Genomic DNA, 20,135 nt, shown 5'->3' with positions numbered 1-20,135 from the left:
TTGTTTCTTGCTTGGCATTTTACCCCGATTGTGTCACGATGAACAAATAGTTGAGCCCATATTATCTCGATTCCCGCACTCTATCAAGTTGTTTCCTGTTCCCTGTGAAAGACAGCATGTACGTCTTTCTACGCCCCGACTAGCCTATTTAGGGCTTGCGTAGTTGTTTACACAGTCTCCACCAACGTGCAGCAATGAGACTGCGGAAAGAAAGAAGAAAGAATAAGCGCCTGCCGAGTCGATTTCATGGGTATCTGTGGGATCAATACAAAAACGGGTACGTACCCGTGTATGTATTAGTATTGGAAACTGTATCCTATTATCTCTAGAGTTACTGTGATCTGGTATCTTTTGAATTATCTACTTCTTTCTCTCAATGCCGTCCAGCGTAAAGCCCGTGAACATGATGGCCTCCGTCCATCTCGGGAGGTCTCTGATAGGTATTGTCAGTCTCAATTGGTCCCGCTGACATAGGATCCGTCTTCAATCCCGCGTATTCGTAATGGGGATAAGCAGAGCTGTCGAAGGTCTCGCCTCCTTTGTCGGGTTGTCCAAGTTTCCTCTTCCTTAGTGCCTTCCATGCGAACCAACCGATCACGGACACAACGAGAATGGTACCCAGCGATGCACCGACGGCTATCCCAGCGACGGCCCCCGTGCCAAGGGACTGTGAATATGTCTCGGTCGCGGCAGGAGAGCTTGAGGTAGCCGAAGCCTGGCTCTGGCTCGAAGACGTGGGGCTCGAAGTAGTTGCTGTGGTCGTCGAGGCTTCTGGAATGTTGAAATAATGTGACGTAGCGGTTATCGCCCCCGACCCGGAACTGTACAGTGCCAGGTAAAAGACCGGCAGAGACAGATCGGCGTCGTCGGGGAAACCGTCATAGCTGACCTCACATGTGTAGTCCAGAGAACTATAATTCTCTACAAAGTTGGGAAAAGATAGTCGTTAGCGATGCATTCGCAAGGTCCCCATGTTGTCGGGAACATACGTAGAATCCGAGCCGAAGACCGATCTCCGGTAGTACTGTCCGCCTTATTGTTCCAAATCCAGATGTCGTTCAGGGGATCTGACTCCCACACGAAGGTCACCTTTTCACCAAGAGTGTAAATCGGGTTGTCGATGTAGTCGTTCGTAGGCCCTGGGCCGGGCGGTCGGCGGAATACATCTTCGGCAATTGCGAACGAGGCAAATGTTAGACTGAACAGCAGCCCTATCAGGTATGACATTGTCTCACTTCTAGCAACATAGCCTCATCCCCGGAGACCGTTAGAAAGCAAGATTTGCACACCTGCTCAAGGCACCAGCTATGCCAGGGAAGGCGTATGTCTAGGAGCGAAGGAATCTAACAAGGGCACTTCAACGTAGGTTGGGGCTTTTTATCACCCATCATCCCTGCTTCCACTAACTGAATTGGGCCCCCCTGGTGGCCTTGCTGGGTCTCCTTCTTGGGGACCTGACACTTGATTAAGGATCCATTGTCCCATTCACCATCCAAAAGGATCCAAAAGTGCCCTTACCAAGGAAGCGGCACAGCGCCAGCAAGCTGCAAGGACCAACAGCACCAACAGCAAACAACACCAAGAAATCTGCCTAGCCGCCGAGGAACAGTGCACGTACCCATCCGACCCCCGCCCCGGTCCCGATCAGCAATTGGCCCATTACCCGTGGGCGGGGCCGATGGCCGCCCCGGCTGCCTGCGAAGGATTCCGAAGCTGACTGCGGCATGCATGCAGGGGCGCGGTCGTCATTTAGCTTGGTACACAGCTCCAAAGTAGTCCATGTTATTCTCCCTGCAAGTGTCAGGGCATAAGCACTAACATCTAGACTTCTGAGACCATACAGCTTACCGTTCCTTCCTGGCTACGTACCGGCCTTATCCTCCCAATTTAGGATCCTCTAAGGCGACCAGCCACAGTCTCGAACGACTGATCCTCAACGTCCAACCTATCAGCTCCTTTGAGTATGAGGCTGATGATGGACTACCGCGCCCGGCTGTTGCAGATCATAGGCGAACTACAATGTGTCCATCATAGTCCTCGGGCGTCGTGGCAAGTGTCTAGTCGTGATATAAGTTTGAGATGAAACCCAACTTCAAGTCAAATGTCAAACTCACGTATTCAGCACTAACTAACACAACCAAAATCCCAACATACCGAGCACACACCAATCGGCCGAAAATCATGGGTTCCGAAGCAACCAGCGTCGTCCTCCGCAAGATCACAATCTTCGCCTTCCCACCAGCCTTCATCATCCTCCTTATCCACGGCATCATCTCCAACTGCGCCTTCCCGGCCCTCGGCATCCTACCCCTCGCCGCCTCCGCGATCCTCGGCCTCTTCATTATCCGCCGCGACCTCATCGCCGCCCTCGGCTCGCCGATCCGAGCCCTCACGCCGTCAAACGTCTTCTTCGCCGACGCCACCCTCGGCGTCTTCCACTTGGTCTTCCTCTTCATCAGCTGGGCCCTCATTAGGGAGCCGTGGGACAGGGGCCAGATTGTCCTCGGCACTTACGGAACGGTGCCTTTGATGCTTGACACGTGAGTCCTTTTGCCCTTTTTGCGCTATTCCGGGCATGGCTTGTAATTTGAAGCTGACAGGTTTTCTGAATGCCAGGGCTATTCATCTTTGGGTTCTCCTCCCGCAGATCGGGCATATGCTCGTCAGCCGTCGGTGCGACTGCCCTCACTGCCAGAGTGTGAGCAAGACGAGCTACTTCACGACGGGCGTGTCGGAGTACACTCCTCTCAGTGACGGTGACACGGAGCCCGAGGTCCTCGAGAGGGACATTGAAGCGGGTCACTGAAATGGACACCTAGTTCAAAAGTCAAGCGCAATCGAGTACTGGAGTGTGTCAAATTGCTAGGTTTGCAAAGTCTTTAGTTACTCCTTGGAAAATATCATCAGCAAGCACGTTAGCATACATCGTAGACATGCCCTGATACGCACAACATACACTCCTTGTACATTCGCACATACGAGCAAAGCATCCCGCTAGATGAATCAGTAATCAATCCGCAGTCCAGATCGTCTGATAATCAGGACACCTGTCGAGCGCTTCATGACGGCAACTCCCGCCTTCGCCCCGGAACAGAACGCCACGAGAAATAGCAAACCATGCCCAAACAGTCTTGGTCCTCCTTGCGAGACAATGCTGACTTATCCAAAGACATCATTCCCTGAGAAGGACAACATCCGCGTTCCGGAAGCACCACCCCCCCCCCCCCCCCGCAAACATCCGTCCGGCATGATGCCCGCCTCACCCCAAGGTGGCCAGAGCTCCCTTGTTGCCGCCTCACCCAACCAAGTCCTCTTCACAAGCCAAAGAAAGAGAGGCAGAGCTCTCGCAACCTTTTTCGTCCCATCTTCCAAGCACCCCACGCTTCCAATGCATGCGGGGGCATCATCCAATCAAGTAAACGTGCTTTGCTGTTTGGTAATGCGGGTGTAGCCATTGAGTTTCGCACGACATCGTTTCATTCGTCCCCATTCATCTTGGAAAGGCGTATGCAAAACCCGGTGTCTCCCTTGTCTGCCTCTTCTTCCCGGCTCCTTCCCCCCTGTCCAGCTGGGTGTCTGGCAATCAACGAAACATCTACCCCGGTCTCACAGCACGAGGAAACATTTATACGAAGCAGTATCTTTCTCGTCATTAGCCTTTCCAACATCCCTGACGGCCGGCGTCTTGTCCAGGTGTGATATCAAAACCCAAATCGATCAGACGGAACAAAGGCACGTTCGCCGTGAGCCGCCCTCCCGCACTGCCGCCCGGGATATCGACAGTCCGGCAAACCAGCAGTTTATCAAAAGCTCGCGTCCCACTTCAGCCGGCGAGCTTGGCCGTGGTGAACCATCGCAGAGCGAGGCAGAGCGGGTGTTTCCTTGAATTTCCATCGCAGAGTATTTCTCACAGCATCACATTAGACCTCCCCTTTCGACGTATCCAGCAGTCCGTCTGCTCCCTACCCACCCAGCCGCGAACGCCAAAAAGCTCCGTCGAGCATCGACGACAACTCCCAAGATGTACTTCACCAACCCCGTGGCAAGCTTCCTCACGACCCTCCTCGCCTTCTTCGCCGTCCTCGCCTTGATCCACATCGCCCTGACGACAGTCTACGTAAGTCCTCCCTCTTCCAAACCCCTATCCAAAAAGCTTCGGCACCAGGAATCCTTCTAACGATGTCGTCTAAAAGCTAATCTACACCTTCTTCCACTCGCCAATCCGCCACATCCCCGGCCCGCGCTACACCCTCGTCACGCACTACCCGCTCAAATACCACATCCTCACCGGCCGCCGCATGTACCACATTCACGCCCTGCACGCCCGCTACGGCCCCATCGTGCGCATCTCCCCGTCCGAGGTCGCCGTCGCCTCCCCCGAGGGCTTCGCCGCCATCCACCGCATCGGAAGCGGCTTCCTCAAGTCCGCCTGGTACGAGGAGTCCACCCGCCCCGACGGCGGCGAGTCCAGCATCTTCGCCATGTCCGACCCGCGCCAGCACGCCCAGCGCCGCCGCCTGCTCGCCCGCGTCTTCACGAAGCAGTCCCTCCGCGCGGACTGGGAAGTCGTCGTGCGGGAAAAGGTCGAGCGTGCGGTGGACAGGATACAGACGGAGGCGGCGGGCGGCGGGCGTTCGGACGTGTTGAAGTGGTGGACCATGATGACGACGGACACGATTGCGCACCTGGCGTTTGGGGAGTCGTTCAACATGTTGGAAATCGGGGAGGTAAGCACTGTCTCGTTCCCCCTTTCTCAGCTTCTCCGGTGGTGCTTGCCCAGCTGCTAACATCAACCCTCAAGAAAAATGACTACGTGAAAGCCCTCGAGCTAATCTCCATCCAAAACACGATGCGTTACGAGCTGCCTCTCCTGCACTTCCTCCAACGCCTCGTCCCCTTCAAGTCCCGGCAGGGCCCGCCGGACGCGCAGCACGTGCTCAAGGTCTCCGGCAAAAAGGCGGTCGCCAACGTCCGCAAGCACAGCGGCGACCGGCCGAACCTCTTCGGGCGCATGATCGAGGCGAGCGAGGCCGGCGAGAAGCAGTGGCTGACGGAGGAGGTCGTCGAGTCCGAGGCCAAGAGCATGATCATCGGCGGCTCCGACACCACCTCGGTCACGCTCACGTACCTCGTGTGGGCCGTCCTCAAGCGCCCGGAGCTGCGCGCGCGGCTCGAGGAGGAGGTGGACGCCGTGGGCGCCGGGTTCGACGACGCGGTGCTCGAGAAGCTGCCGCTGCTGAACGCGGTCATCGACGAGACGCTGAGGCTGTACGGGGCGGCGCCCGGGCAGCTGCAGAGAGTGGTGCCGCCCAAGGGGATCACAATCGGGGGGTATTACATTCCCAATGACTTCACGGTCGAGACGCAGGCGTACACGCTGCATCGGGACCCGGAGGTCTGGCCTGATCCGTACCGGTGAGTATCACGAGTCCCCTACCAATCGGTTTGGGTGCGTGCTAACGATGGTGCACAACACAGCTTCGATGAGACGAGGTTCTTGGATCACAGCAAGCTCACACCGCAGCAGAAGCTCCTCTTCTCACCTTTCGGAGCGGGGTCCCGGATTTGCTTAGGCATTGAGCTGGCGAGGATGGAGATGCGCCTGGCCACGACGGTCCTCTTCAGGAGGTGCAAGGGGCTGAGACTCGCGCCGGGCACCAACGACGAGACCATGGAGATGGAGAACTTTTTCATGATCAACCCGCGCGGGCACAAGTGTGAGGTGACGATGCCGTGAAAGTCGATGACGACCGAGCCCGGATCCGGATCCGGAGTCTTCGGGGCCGTGCATGGGGCAAAGGGCGGGCCGAGATGCGTGCAAGGAGTCAGTGACATCGGCCTTTGCAGCTGCTGTCTAAAAAGATCCATAGACTCTCCACAAACGGCGATAGAAGTGACGCAAATCACGATCCCGAAGAAACCGATGTCCCGCGGCTAGTTGAGTGTTACTGAGTGATGAGATGACTCCTCACTCGCACGTCTTGCCATCGTGGCCAGGTCCTTGGTAAACGCACGTGGGGGGCAATGAACCGCAGACCCACCATAGCTTTACTCGGTAGTATTAAAAATTAAAAAAAGTAGCGTGATGAGCTCACGGAATTCTCAAAAGATCTTCAGATGAACGACTCATGCATCGCCTCCGCTGATCCCAGAGGTGGGGGTATGAACCACGGGCGCGAACGGCTTTTGGAGCCTCTGGACCGCGCCCTACAAAGCACCGCGGTCACAGTCAAAAGGACACTAACATCCAATTCGTCTGCCTTAGTGCCCATCCCCGGACCCACCGCCGCGGCCACTTGGAAAGAATTTTTACGTACCAGCAATTCAGACCGGTCCATCAATCTCAGCTGGCTGCGAGACCGGAGAAGTGGGAGAGCAATCCCAGATGTTCTGCCAGCGCATACGATGCGTTTGTGAATGGAGCTGTTGAAGCCGTATTGGGCTGCCAGATGGCTCTCAAACTCCGCCAAGACCACGTAGGGCTGCCAGACCGAACGCAGACCGAGAGCGCAGCGCGGCCAGCTTCGGTGAGAAAAGGGGCCATCTCGAGACCTCAAACCTTCAAGCGTACTCAAAGTCACGTCTCGCCCCCCGCGACCCCACCGGTGCCAGGGACGCCCCGCGACCAGGACGATGATGCCATCGCGTAGCCTCCGGTTTCGCCATGGGGGAACCTGAAATTTTCATGGCCCAAATGTAGTATTTGATCAGATTCCGATCCTAGCCCCTTGGCTATCTCGTCTTGCCGTTCCCTCGCACGTCGCATTCAACCCTGGAGACTTTGACCGGTTTGAAGAAGTGACCCTTCTCGTCCTCCAGCCATGACCGCGTACGAGTCCGACAGGCGCGCCCAGTCCATCGGGCCCGCCGCCGAAGACAACGCCGTCCGCGACGTCGAAAAGTCCGGCGCCGACGACCACCATGACGACAAGGCCGCCATCCTCGAGCCCCAGCTCAACGTCGGCGGCCACGGCCGCACCCAGCGCCGCCTGCGCGACTACCAGGTCACCATGATCGGCTTCTGCTCCGGCATTGGCACCGGCCTGTTTATTGGCACCGGCTCCGCATACGCCAACGCCGGCCCCGCCGGCCTGCTGCTCGCCTACATCGTCGTCGGCGCGGTTCTGTGGTGTGTGATGCAGAGCATCGGAGAGTTGGCGACATTGGTATGTTGTCATTCACAACAGAGCTTCCCCCGGTGTTCTTCACTTGATCTTCCCTAACCATGACCACTTAGATCCCAACCGCCGGCTCCTTCCCCCACTGGGCCACCCGCTTCATCGACCCCTCCGTCGGCTTCTCCCTCGCCATCTCCTACGGCTACTGCTACACCATCGCCATCGCCTCCGAGGCCTCCGCCGCCGCCATCCTCGTCGGCTACTGGACCGACATCACCCCGGCCGTCGTCATCACCGTCTCCCTCGTCCTCATCCTCGCCTGCAACCTGCTCAGCGTCCGCTGGTACGGCGAGACAGAGGTCGCCGGCGGCACCATCAAGGTCCTCTGCTTCATCGGCCTCGTCTTCACCTCCATCATCATCACCGCCGGCGGCGGGCCCAACCACGAGGCCATCGGCTTCCGCTACTGGCACAACCCCGGCGCCTGGGTCGACTACAACGGCATCAGCGGCTCGACCGGCCACTTCCTCGGCTTCGTCGCGGCGTTCATCAACGCATCGTTCTCGTTCATTGGGTAAGTTGAAGCAGTGTTGAATTTCCTTTCGCCGAGAGACAAGAAGCACGGTGCGGCCCGGCCGGCTCCAGTTCGTGCGCAAGCTGTTGGTGAATGGCTGACAGCTGGCCGCTGTGTTCTTGCAAAACACCATGGATGATGCTTCACGATCGAAATGACCAACACGACACTTTTGCTTCACTTTTCGCCATCAGGAATGAAAGAAATGAGTGCTGACAAAAAGTCGTAGAATTGAGACCGTGGTGGTTACAGCTGCCGAATCCGTTAACCCCCACAAGGCGATCCCTAACGCCGCGCGCCGCGTCACCATGCGCATCGGCTTCTTCTACATCTTCGGCGCCCTGCTCATCGGCCTCATCGTCGACCCCCGCGAGCCCGGCCTCGTCTCCGGCTCCGGCAACGCCAACAGCTCGCCGTGGGTCATCGCCATCCGCCAGGCCGGCATCAACATCCTGCCCTCCATCGTCAACGCCTGCATCCTCGTCTCCGCCTGGTCCGCCGGCAACTCCTACTGCTGGGTCGGCTCCCGCATGATCGTCGCCATGACCACAGACAGACAACTCCCTCAAATCTTTGGTGTCACGAACAAGCAGGGTGTTCCCTACGTGGCCGTCATCACCGCCTGGCTGTTTGGTCCTTTGGCTTATCTGAGTAAGTTGATAATGGGGGGCAAACCCCCTGACTTTCGTCTCAACACAGAAACTAACCGAGCCCCGCAGGTCTTGGATCGGGAGGTGCCGCTGACGCCTTCAACTGGCTCCTCAGTCTGAGCACCATCGCCGGCCTCATCGCCTGGGCGACCCTCTGCTTCTGCTACATCCGCTTCCACCGTGCCATGAAGGTCCAGGGCGTCAGCCGCGACACCCTGCCGTGGAAGGCGCCCTTCCAGCCCTACGCCGCCTGGTTCGGCTTCGTCGGTTCCACCGTCATCACCTTCGTCGCCGGTTTCTCCGTCTTCCTCAAGGGCAACTGGTCCACTGCGGACTTTATCTCGTCCTACATTGGAATCCCCATCTTCATTGTGCCCATCATCGGCTGGAAGCTTTACCACCGCACCAAGGTTTGTCTGCTTCCTTATCAAGACATAGATGGTCAAGTTGCTAACATGAACAGTTTGTTCGCGCCCACGAGATCGACCTGTGGTCAGGCCGTCTTCACGAGTCAGAGTACGTCCCTGAAAAGCCGAAGCCAGAAAACTTCCGCGAGCGCGTCAGCCAGTGGTTCTCATGACCTTGGTGCGCCGGGGCTAGATAGAAGACTACTCCCCCAAAGGCGTTCAACACGCCGTGATGAATGTGTAATATCATAATAATCGAAAGAAGACAACTTTGAATCCTTCTGCAGAAGCGAAACTGCTACCTTGAGCCAAGCGCAATGAATGACGACATATTCTTGGGTTGTCCGCGGAGATAGACGGTGTCCAATCTCGTGATCCGGGCCACCGACATGGCTTCATGTGCGGTGTCAAGTCTAATCGAGAGGCAGCCATGCAAGTCCAGCCCTGTGGCATTGACGAAATACGTCACACAAGAAACGCTTGAGAAATCGAACACGGTCTGGGTCGTACTCTCAACTCGTGAGCTCGCCTGCATCCAGGCGAAGATATCCATTGGCGAGCGGCCCACTACTCCAGGCTCGCACTTTGAAAGTCTCCATAGCGGGAGGCTTCGCTTCCCGGCTGCGATCCCCTGTTCCATCCCCGTTGATCTCCTTCGCGGGTGGATAACGTCCGCGAGCTTGACAGAAGGAGTGAAAGTCCCCTTGCTGCATTCTAGTCTCCTCGGGTACTATGTCCGCGGCAAACCATCAGGCCACCAGCCTGGTTCCGTAAATCCTGCGTCAGCAGCTAATGCCGGGATCTCCGCGATATTGAAGGGTAGTCTGCCATTCAAGCGAGAGCCATCGGATTAGGCAGAAGAATAAAAAAGTTGCGGGCCAACAAAAGTCTCGAACTAGCGGCCCAAAGTCCCTTCGTCAATATGATTAATGGCGGTAGACGTGTGTGAAGGAACAGTGACAGCGACTGACTCGATGGAAGAGCGGTGGAGTAGGCATCCAAGAACAACCAGAGGGCAGTGAACGAGCATTGAGTGGCCTTTTTCCCCTATAGGGACTCTCTGCGCTGGCAGACAACGAGACGACAGGTAGGCAATGTGTGAAATGCAGAAGCGCGATGCCACTCGGTTCGTTGCGTGGATGCTTGGCGTAAGCACAGCGTGGTCCAGGGTCTAATCTGCTCAATGAGGTTTAGCGAGTGCTGCAAAGATCTCGGCCGGTCCGTACAGCGGCCCAGGTAAACGGTTGCGAGACCCTGATTCGCCTGTCGGGCTAAAACGCCGTTGGTTGGCGACGTCTGGCATGCCATTGGTGCTGAAGCGGTACGGCCCTGAAGGAGTTTAAACTGCATTTGGGCCAGGCTGAAGCCAAGCCGGTTGAGACTCAAACGCGGGGCATCAGGTGAAGCTGGGTCTTGGTTGTCATATTTCGCGGAATCGTTCCTCGGTTAAGCGAGGTTTTCGCGATGGTGCGCTTCTTGCTTCGATATGGGGACCAAAGAGATACTGTGAGATCATCTTCAGGGCATGAAGCTGGTGCTGTAATACTTTGCCTCTCTTGTGAGGTTGCGCTCAACAATCGTTTGGGAAGGATCGAAGCAAAAAACTGCCACCTGTCGTCGCAAAAGACTTTGGGAACCGTTGGATGCTTCTCTGAGCCCGTGTGGTGTACCTGAAATAAGGTGGCTTGGAACTGACAGTCAGTTTGTTGAGGCCGTGTCCAGACGCAACAGTCTCGTCGTATTATCGACCTATCGATGTGAGCCATATCCCGCTTCGCTAAGGAACTCAAAGATACCTGAAAGGTTCAGAGGAACATCTCCACTGACGTTTGTCCATTTTCACCCATGCTTCTTTAGCGGTGCAGCAAGGAACAGAGCACTGCCAGCAAAGAAGCTCTAGGCGACAAGATAAACCATCCCAGGATTCCGTTATGGCGTCAAAAGTCCGAGGCAGGGTCCGAGGCGGGTTGATGGACATGGACCAATGTCTGGCTGTTGCCAGTCCTGATGAGGGCACCCTGCCATCGGGATCCCTCAGCCGAGCCAGAGGAAGATCTTTTGTTCTGGCGTTCCTCCGAAGTGGAACTGCTGCGTCTTCTCCTGGAACGTGGTAGCCATGCCTGGTGCTGAGATTGGAAAATGGTCCGCCGTGAACTCAAAGACGTTGAGACTGCAACCGTCGCGTTCGTGGCCGTGGTTGATGAGACCTAGTGTTGATGCTGTCACTGCCGCTGTTGCGTAGATACGATACTGATTGCTGACGTACGCATGGATGGTTTTCCTATGGACGCTGTAATGAAAACAAAGCTGCCGGGAGGCCTTCTTAATAGTAACAGTCAGTTTTGGACCCCAACCACAGAGACGAGGGCAGACTGGTAAGGCTGGACGCTGTGGCCTCAACTGGACCCGGGCTCAGTTCCGTGTGCCAACCTCCTGGCTGCGGCCCCCTTGGTCCCTGGGGTGAGAAGTAACGCGTTCAGGGAGCCAATCGAGGTGATGTTCTTTCAGGAGGCCTAACGGACCCATGCCTCTTTTGGGCACTTCCTCCGTGTGGTAGACGCCGATCGAAAGAGTGACGAAGGGGTACTGCCATGAGCTTCATAGGATCGATGGGGGCCAAATTTGGCCCCCAACTGCCTTTGGAATCTTCTTCACTGTACGGCCGTTCTTCTTATAAAGCGACTCTTCGCTCCTGAGAGAGAATTCCTGGTCGATTCAAAAATCTCCTAAAGTATCTACTCCGCTTTTTGTTACGTTTGAAATGCCATCTGTTGTGAACAATTGCGGCGGGAGCCAGATCAACTTCTTCATGTCGCGAGCGCCTGAGGTGGTCTGGTCCGAGCCAGTGCAACACACAACAGCCCCCAAGTAAGCACCCACACCTTGCACGCATGCAGAGCGGCAAGCAATGTAATTGGTGGCGATCGGACGGCTAAGTGAAGCAGGAGTGCGAAAAATGGGCCACAAATCCTCACATTCGCTCTCCAGAGGCGGCCTAGGGCTACTCGAGCCAGTACGAACAAAGTGAAGACTGGGTGTATCACTTGTAAGGCGTTCCTGCGTCCTGTGCCACATGATGAGCGTCAACTAATCGATTATTAGGCAAGTGAGTCAAACCTTATTGTGCCACAGCGACCAGTTCCTCATTTTTGCCAGGCGAAGACATGTGAAGTGTGACGAAGTAAAGCCCGCTTGCGAGCGATGTGTCAAATGGCAAGGCTTCTGCGAAGGCTACGAGCCCCCTCCGAGCGGATCAGCGACCTCAACACCGACTCCAGATACCGAGAAAGGCGTCAGATTGGCGACTAGGCAGGCCCTGGCCAGGAAAAAACGCGTAGCGGAGGATGTCGGATCTTGCCACCAACCAGACAATGTCAGTTTGTTGGTCGAGCCGACCGTGAATTATTTCAAAGACGAAACCGAACGACAATACTTTGACCACTGGCTGGGATATCGGGCTCAATTGGGCGGCGGCTTCTTTGACGAAGAACTTTGGAATGAAACAATTCCTCAGTTAAGCCGTGAGCATGCGTCTGTCAGGTACGCCATCATGGCCATTGGCGGCATCTCCAAGGCGCTCCGGCACAGCCTCAAACCGACAAGCCCAGCACTCATGGCTGCAAATGGCCCTCATTATCATCTCGCCCTTTCATATTATGGCAGGGCCATCCACGAAGTCCGAGGGTCGAAATTGGACACCGGTAGCCTTCGTGGGGCAATCGTCTGCTGCCTGCTGTTCGTCTGCTTTGAGGTATTGCATGGCGATCGAAAGGCAGCCTTCGCCCACATCAACAACGGCCAACGCATGATGGACGAACTTCTACATATTCGCGACTATCACGACCATGACCAAACGCAGAACATCATCGGTGCCGATTTCGTCGAAAGAGATATCCTCCACGTTTTCCAGCGGCTGATCCAGCAATCTTGGTCTTGCGGCGTTCTCCGGCGGCGTAATCAGCAGATTGCCGGTAAGCCGAGCGATGCTGATGGCGATCCTTCGCCCGAGCAGCTGTGGTGTTGCCGAGGAGGATCCGCCGCAAAGTGTGTCGTCCACAACATGCCATCAAGCTTCATGAGTCTCCAACAAGCTCGACGCTGGTGGGACGTGGTACAACACTACGTAACGCATTCGTCCAGCATCGTCTTTCGCGTGACCCATCTGGGCTTGGACGACGACGTACTCTCAGAGTGCAACGAACGTATCCAAAGACACATGGACAAGATCGAACAGGCGAGAGCAGGCATCAAGACGGCGACTCCCGAGCAGTGGCAGGATTTCAAAGATGTCCTCGAACGATGGCACCAAGGCTTCGAGCCACACTGGAAAGCTGCACAAAAGTCAAAATCCGAAGACGAAAAATCGTATGCTCAGGCAGCTCACCTTCGGGCTCACTACCTGACGATGTATGGCTGCGTCCACGCACCACTCAGCTGTAGCTACGAAAGCATCGCCAAGCTGACGCCCAAGTACCAAGAAGTGGTCGAACTAGGGCATCAGCTTTTCGAGTACCAGAAGCGATCGTGGGGCGACGGCGAAATGTTTACGATGGACACCGGCCCGACGTGGCCCATCTTCATGGCCGGTACGCGCTGTCGAGATCCCGAGGTGCGGTCAGAGGCAATACGCCTCCTCCATGAGAATCCCAGGCGGGACGGTCTGTGGGACAGCCGGATATTCTATGCCATGACATTCCGCAATCGCATGCTTGAGGTTTCCAACGCCCAGGAAGGCTCCAGCGAAGAGCAGTGGTGGCGGCTCCAGCATCGGTCGGGATGTATAGACGAGCATGGTAGGTTGATCGCGCGAGCCATGGAAAGGAACCCGCAAACAGGGGAATGGGAGTTTGGAGAGGAGGATTTGCGTCGGTTCCTGGTTGACTGACGGTGATGCCTTGGGATTGCAAGAGTCATTCGGCTGGTCTGGGTGTTGATATTGGTGTTTGATATTGAAAGCGAAGGCGCGTTCAGTCGTTACCTACTGTCTGATTAGTAAGGGGGCAGGTGCCCAACTACGGTATGCCTCAGGGGAGGCCTGGGGGTCGGTACTGCATTTTGGGCAACGTTTTAGCGTATGACAGTCTGTAGATCATTCACATAAGCACGAGCAATGATGACACGCACTCTTTGACATCGTTGGTCTTCCCACTGCGTGAAGTGTTTTGGACTCTTTTGCTAGATGTATGAGGTGTCCAAATAAGCTTGAAGGAAGATGGCAATGTCGAATCTACATCTTCAACTATCGTCAAATGAAAGCTGGCCCAGGGACCATTCTTTAATTCCCGCCAGCAGCGAGCATTGAAACAGCAGAACCGTAGAGTGTAAACGAGCTAAGTGAAGTAGCCGATGTTCAGAGTGTCGGTATGTTGGGCTCGCCTTTTAAGTATGATTTGACATCAGCGTCGACGGTAGCTTCCCCGCTGCAATCGTCGTTGCCAAAACCCCGCATCATCTGCGACGTGGACTTATCACGGCTTGCTGCTTGATATTGATAGACGATCACCTTGATCTGGCCTGAGTCGCTTTCCTCCTGGGACCGTCGAGGAAGTAGATGGCAGCCGCTGTGGGCAGGGCTTCTGGTCGAATGGTCAAATCGATAACAAGCTGCAACGTCTGATCCTCGCTAGGGCGAACGATATAAGCCGTACGAATTATCTTTGCAACTCAGACTAACAGTCAGGAATATGCTTGAGTCCCTCGCTCGGGGTTTGTATCCGATGCTCTGGCAAAACGTAGCCTCGCTCTACCTCAAACCTCAGGAACTTGAAGCAATAATGACCGGTAAGAGCTCTATTATCGAGAACTTCGAGAGCTCACCCAATCAGACGAACTCTCTCTGATGAACATCAGGGGCCGCCAGACAGGAACCAAGAATGGTCGGTGTGGGAGCTTCGCAGACCTAGGATGTTTGATTTAGTAGCCCACCCGGTGGACTGGAGTCTTTCGGTTTGGCTGCCTCCGATTTGGCCGCCTTGACTTGGAGATCTTTTGTCGAGACAATTGACCGGATCACGATGCCTATTCAAAATCAAGCGCGGGGTTGTTCGGTTTCATTTCCACATGCATGAACTCCTAGAGTGCGTTGTAAGGCTGCTTTTGAGTTGGGTGTGGCCCAACTTGGGCTTTCATTCGTCATTGCGTACAAGTGGCGAAGTGAAAAACGGCTGGCCTTCAATTTCTTGCAGTCACAATCGTCTCCAAGACTCAATATAAGTTTGCCAGTAGAGACTAAGATAGCAGAGACGATGTTGGCAGAGGAGACAACAACAGTGAAGACGATAGCCGAGAACACGCCTGCAGAGAACACGACGGTTGACACGAAGATAGCAGAAGCAAACATACAGAAGATGCAATCATTATATTCAGGGTGAGTTAACCTAGCGGCGGCCAAAGTGTGTGTGTTCGCGCACCTGTCAACAAATCTTTTCATAGCGTGGCTAACTAGCTCGAGAGGCTATGAGCACTAAATCGACATGACATCGGTCGCCAACGGCTTTGCGGCCCATCATCGCTTCCGTTGAAGAGCCTATTAGTTTCAACATCAAAGCAATGATGAGAAATCTTGAAAGTGAAGAAAGACGCCCTTCAGTGTGAAGTGCCATGGCTCTCTCCCTGTCGCCCATTTGTGAGAAGCATCAAGCCCAGTCGTGTCTGACTGATGAGACCGACTCCCTATTCCGCCTCCCAGTTTCTCATCATAAACAGCCAAGAAATACACACGAAAAAGCAGAGAGATTTTTTTCAAATCACAAATGATATGTGGCCAAGTTCTTTGTGACTGTCTTGATGTCATGTTGGAATTTGCTTCTCATACCGCCCAAGCAAGAGACGACGAGCAAGTTTGCCCAAGTTCACAGGTTGGACGAAGTCAAGTATTGCAAAAGTGTAGTGACATCCTCGCGAAGAAATACATCCAGGTAAAGAAATGATCCTACTATAGATATTGACGAGTCGCTATCCTGCGTGGGCCAGAAATGGCGAGAATGACGGGCTCATTTCAAGCTTCACCGACGTCATCGCACTAGTCTCCGTCACTGCGACCTTCACTTAACTCACCTTCGCATTGGCCCTCTACATTTCCAACCACCGGGAAAAAAGAAATCAAATCCGACGGGCTTCTCAAAGTACGATGCAAATCACAAATACGCACCAAGCAAACCGCCTCACTCACCGTCGAGGCGGGCATCATGACGCCCTAAACCGGGTCCGATGATGAATCATAGACGATACGCCGCCTAAAACAAAACAAAACAAAAATGTCACGCAAAACCAAAAACTCTTCCGCTTCCACAACCTACCTTCATCTTCATCCTTACACATCGCCATCACCGTCAATTGACCAGACACCACGCATGCCTCCAACCCGCCGCATCGCACAACTATCCCACCACCTCACATCCCGCACCATGTCCTCCTCACCCTCCTCCAGCACCGGCCCAGCGCCCTGGCGCGCCGCCTTCCTCAAAAACGTCACCGAAATGTCCTCCCCAGAATTCTACCTCGCAACCCTCCACGCCGGCCCAACTCCCACATCCACATCCACCTCCTCATCCTCATCCTCCCTCTCCCCGCGCACCCGCACCGTCATCTACAGAGGCCTCTGGGCCTCCCTCCCCGTCAACCCCAAGAACCCGGCCCCGCTCAACCCGCCCCTCTACGAGAGCGACCTGCTCACCCTCACAACCGACGCGCGCATGGCCAAGGTCCCGGACTTCTTCAACAGCGACCCCTCCTCCGGCTCCGGCTCCGACCCCGCATCCTCCGGCGGCGGCGCCCCCGTCGAGGCCGTCTTCTGGACCCCCGCCCGCGTCCAGTGGCGCATCCGCGGCGACGCCTACATCCTCGGCCCGGACATCTCCTCCCCCTCCTCCCCGGCCGCCTCCGTGCGCGAGAAGCTCCTCGCCCGCATGCGCCGCCTATCTTCCTCCGAGGTCCAGCGCCGGCAGACCTCCGACGACACCCTCTTCCCCTCCGAGGTCCGCTCCAACATCGCTTCCTCCTCTACCTCTGACGACGAAGAATGGAGTTTCGCCCGCGAGGTCACCGCGCACTTCGGCAACCTCTCCCCCATGATGCGCGGCACCTTCCGCAACCCGGAACCCGGCACTCCGCGCACCGCGAAGCCGCCCGACGCGGACCACAAGCTCGGCCAGAAGGTCGAGGACCTGCAGGACCCCATCGCCCGCGACAACTTCCGCGTCGTCGTCATCGTGCCCACCGAGGTCGACCGCGCGGACCTGAGCGACTCGGCGGACCCGCGCCGCTGGCTGTACCGGCTTGTCGGCGCGGACGAGCCGGAGGAGGCGCAGGAGGGTGCGGAGAGGACCAACGGGTGGGAAAAGATTGAGACGTGGCCGTGAAGGAAGGATGGAAGAGGCGGTGGCCGGGGGTCGGGGGTGATTGTCTACGCGTGAGGAAGGGGGCAGTTCGTTGAGGGCCGCGGTGTGTGTGCAGCCGGGGGGAGGGGAGAGAGGAGGGGATTTTTGCTTGGCTTGGGGATCTACCAACACAAACACACATGCGCATGCACACCAACGAGATGCGGCGGGTAGGCTGCCACAGTCTTACGGCGAGCAGCAAAAAATGTCGCAGAGTCTAAGATAGCTTTCATCATACTGTGCTCGTCTCACATGTTCTCAGTCCATCATCGTACAATTGGGGCTCTCCCGACACAGACATACAGACGGCACGCATCACGGGGAGGTTGGCGCGGCGCGGGTTTCCACTGGAAGGCACCTCCCGGGCGTCTGTGCAAGAAAAGGAAACTGAAAACAGAGACCGAAGCCTGGCGGCTGACAAGTGTGTGAACCAAAAAGCTGGCCGAGCCGTGCCGTGCTTACGCCCCCTCACCGGTCGATCGAAAAGGGATACATCGTCCATATTGCCCACATCGCCCGAGGTCTGTTGGTGCAAGGATTCTCGTCAATTTGACCCCGGGCCTGGCATAGGTAAGCGGGTAACAGAGGCAGGCTGGCGAGCAGGCCCGGCAGTCTCCCCCTTTGGGACATGATTGCGTCCGATGGATCTGCGGCACTGCGCGCGGGATGGAAGTCAGACTGTAAGAGATGTCCTTAGGCATGTGCGCATTTGCTGGCCTTGCTGAGCCCGCGCGGAGACCTGCAACGCGCAGGATGATTGTTCGTGTTGGTGCTGTTGGTTCTCGACAGGTTCCTGACACGCCCGCCATACCCGTGACCGACACTCTACGTGTACCATCTACATGCTGCGTAAGCCCCCGTTCGGCATGACGGCGGTCTTTGCTATTTGCCGTCCGTACCGAGGGCCTCCTTTTCGAGCTCCAACCTCCTGTCGATTTGCTCGCCGGTCTGATGAGGAATACGCCCACTGATCTGGGCGTCCAGTGGAGAGGCACTTTGGAAATAATATCGACAGAGAATCGTCTCGAAGGTCTCTCATGGGTAGCCCCGGCACGAGCCACATGGCATTTCCGATCAGTACAGCCAGGCCCCTCCGTTTCGCAAGTCGGCTTATCCCTGACGGCCTGAAAACGGCGCCGCTGGGGGAAATAACGAATTTCCTCACATCTCATCATTCGGGCGGTTCACTGCAACTCAACGTGCGGGCTCCTCCTCCCGGATGAGGTGAAGGGACCGACCAGCAGAGACTCAAAAGACCCCCAGCGCTGAAGTCGGTGCTGCCATAGTGACAGAAACCGCTCCCAGGCGATAACCAGCCCCCCTTCTCTTGTCGGCCTTTGTTCAGGAAATACTTCGTAAAAGGCCGGAGCCGGTCTCCATAGCTAGTCAGTTATTCCACATGGCAGCCATGCAAGCCCTAAGCCGCAAAGGAGCCATCTCTCCACCCCGGATCTGGGAGCGCTGCTTCCGCGAGCCCTTGGCACCGGCCGTCGTTTTGCGCGTAGCGTGATGGCCAGGGGAGAGAGAAAAAAAAAAAAAAAAAAAAAAAAAAAAAAAAAAAAAAAAAAGAAGAGGATGAGAAACGGCGTCTGGTGGGTTTGGCCGGTTCTCCTGCCATGGCGGGTCCGAGACGCGTAGGACAGTCGATCACGCTGTCCCACGAAACATAGATTGCGAGCCTGACGGTAGTCGAGGCCAAATTAAAGGCCAACCTGTCGAAAAGCAATGTATGCAAATCCCGGCCTCCTACTCCAAATTGACAAACAGCACGTTCTCTCCTTTGGGGAACCAGTGCACTGCTTACGCGCGGGTAGTTAAGGCGGTGGTGGTATCAGACCAAGCCATGAACTGCAGCTAGCGATCGATGTTCCCTGTAAGCTGCCGTTGCCGACCGACTAGTTGACCTGGAGGAGTGACGGTTAGGTGGTGTGGGCGGGAGCTGGCGGAGTTTCTTTTGCCTACAACGAAAGGTAATATTGAGTAAAGCCCATGGAAAACGGGGACTGACAAAAACCCCCGGAATGCGAAACTCTAAATCACACGAGGTCGAGAATCGTTTTCCGCCGCCGACGTCGCCGAACGCTGCAGAGACTCTAGAACAGCTCTCATCTCGTGTACTATGCAGTATTCGTGTGTCGCTCTTCCATGTTGGCAGACACCGCGCACAAAATTGATGCTGTTATGGTGTCGCCAGAAGCACTCAATGGCGGCGGAAAACGATTCGGTACCCTTACTGCTCGCCTAACCGCCGAGACAGCATCACGAGATCAGGTGCCGTGGGCGGATGGGGTATTCGGTGCCTTGATTCGCTGGCACCGACTCTCCTGCATCTGGAGTTTGTCGATGGATCGAGAACAAAAGGAACGACTGTGGGATCCGCTATATTGCAGGCTCTTATCACCTCCGAAGAATCATCTCCAAATCCGTGACAACGCCGGCCGACCTTGCAGAAGATGTGGGTGCTCGAGTTGCTGCGTGTAGGCGCTCTAGAGTAGGCGGCCGGCTCGCAAGTGATACAACGCTCAAAGCTGGCCGTCCCTTGCAAACGGGCGACGATTCAACGTCTCCCCGGTCTTTAAACGAAAACTTCAGGCCAGCCTGTTGTCCTTGCGCCATCATGAGGAACTTCACAAACTCATCTTGCTGTGAGATCGTGCTCGTGCGGCTTGTCAGGCACTTTAAATTGGCGACACCATAGAGCGCGCAGGGTAGCTCCTGGATACCTCGAACATGTACGCGTAGTCCTTTCTAGCCCCCGGGCCGCATCGTGGACTGAGGGCGAGTGCCTCGTCTGAAAGGGCTCCGAAGAAACTGCTAAGTTGCAAATTGCAGTTGAGTAGCAAGAAAGGCGGCTTCGCCCTGAGTGCATCTTTGTATTGCACAGATGCGTGATTGGGTGCCGCCTCTGGCTCGCAAGCCAGTCCGTACGTAGGTTGGTGTTGCATGTTGTAATGCGCGAGGCTAAAAGTTGACACGGAAAGATTAAGACGTCAGATTGATGAGTTTCC

The 20,135-nt window shown here is 55.9% G+C and overlaps 6 protein-coding genes across 6 annotated transcripts; 5 read left to right on the top strand and 1 right to left on the bottom strand.

The window, feature by feature from the left end:
• Positions 1-360: 360 nt before the first annotated feature.
• CGCA056_v007926 (uncharacterized protein) lies at positions 361-1,227 on the bottom strand (the record flags this gene model as incomplete). The annotated part of the gene is made up of 3 exons (XM_037323174.1): positions 361-433; positions 471-921; positions 990-1,227. The coding sequence occupies 3 exons, from the start codon at positions 1,225-1,227 to the stop codon at positions 361-363; spliced, it is 762 nt and encodes a 253-aa protein (XP_037178272.1).
• A 954-nt stretch (positions 1,228-2,181) lies between these two features.
• On the top strand, positions 2,182-2,806 carry CGCA056_v007925 (uncharacterized protein; the record flags this gene model as incomplete). Its single annotated transcript, XM_037323173.1, has 2 exons — positions 2,182-2,540; positions 2,617-2,806. 2 exons carry the CDS (start codon positions 2,182-2,184, stop codon positions 2,804-2,806), a joined length of 549 nt encoding a protein of 182 aa, XP_037178269.1.
• Positions 2,807-4,021: 1,215 nt separating this feature from the next.
• Positions 4,022-5,737, top strand: stcB-6 (putative sterigmatocystin biosynthesis P450 monooxygenase STCB; the record flags this gene model as incomplete). Its single annotated transcript, XM_037323172.1, has 4 exons — positions 4,022-4,117; positions 4,194-4,727; positions 4,802-5,415; positions 5,479-5,737. The coding sequence occupies 4 exons, from the start codon at positions 4,022-4,024 to the stop codon at positions 5,735-5,737; spliced, it is 1,503 nt and encodes a 500-aa protein (XP_037178270.1).
• A 1,084-nt stretch (positions 5,738-6,821) lies between these two features.
• Positions 6,822-8,922, top strand: PUT4-2 (Proline-specific permease; the record flags this gene model as incomplete). The annotated part of the gene is made up of 5 exons (XM_037323171.1): positions 6,822-7,166; positions 7,238-7,692; positions 7,922-8,343; positions 8,412-8,752; positions 8,806-8,922. 5 exons carry the CDS (start codon positions 6,822-6,824, stop codon positions 8,920-8,922), a joined length of 1,680 nt encoding a protein of 559 aa, XP_037178267.1.
• Positions 8,923-12,299: 3,377 nt separating this feature from the next.
• Positions 12,300-13,634, top strand: CGCA056_v007922 (uncharacterized protein; the record flags this gene model as incomplete). Its single annotated transcript, XM_037323170.1, has 1 exon — positions 12,300-13,634. One exon carries the CDS (start codon positions 12,300-12,302, stop codon positions 13,632-13,634), a length of 1,335 nt encoding a protein of 444 aa, XP_037178268.1.
• Positions 13,635-16,227: 2,593 nt separating this feature from the next.
• CGCA056_v007921 (uncharacterized protein) lies at positions 16,228-17,109 on the top strand (the record flags this gene model as incomplete). The annotated part of the gene is made up of 1 exon (XM_037323169.1): positions 16,228-17,109. The coding sequence occupies one exon, from the start codon at positions 16,228-16,230 to the stop codon at positions 17,107-17,109; it is 882 nt and encodes a 293-aa protein (XP_037178265.1).
• Positions 17,110-20,135: the final 3,026 nt, after the last annotated feature.

Source organism: Colletotrichum aenigma (assembly GCF_013390185.1).
Source record: "Colletotrichum aenigma strain Cg56 chromosome Unknown KSG_Cg56_contig05, whole genome shotgun sequence".
In the NCBI taxonomy this organism is placed as follows: Eukaryota; Fungi; Ascomycota; class Sordariomycetes; order Glomerellales; family Glomerellaceae; genus Colletotrichum; species Colletotrichum aenigma.
The sequence above is the reverse complement of the archived record's forward strand: the minus strand, read 5'-3'. Positions and strand labels throughout refer to the sequence as shown.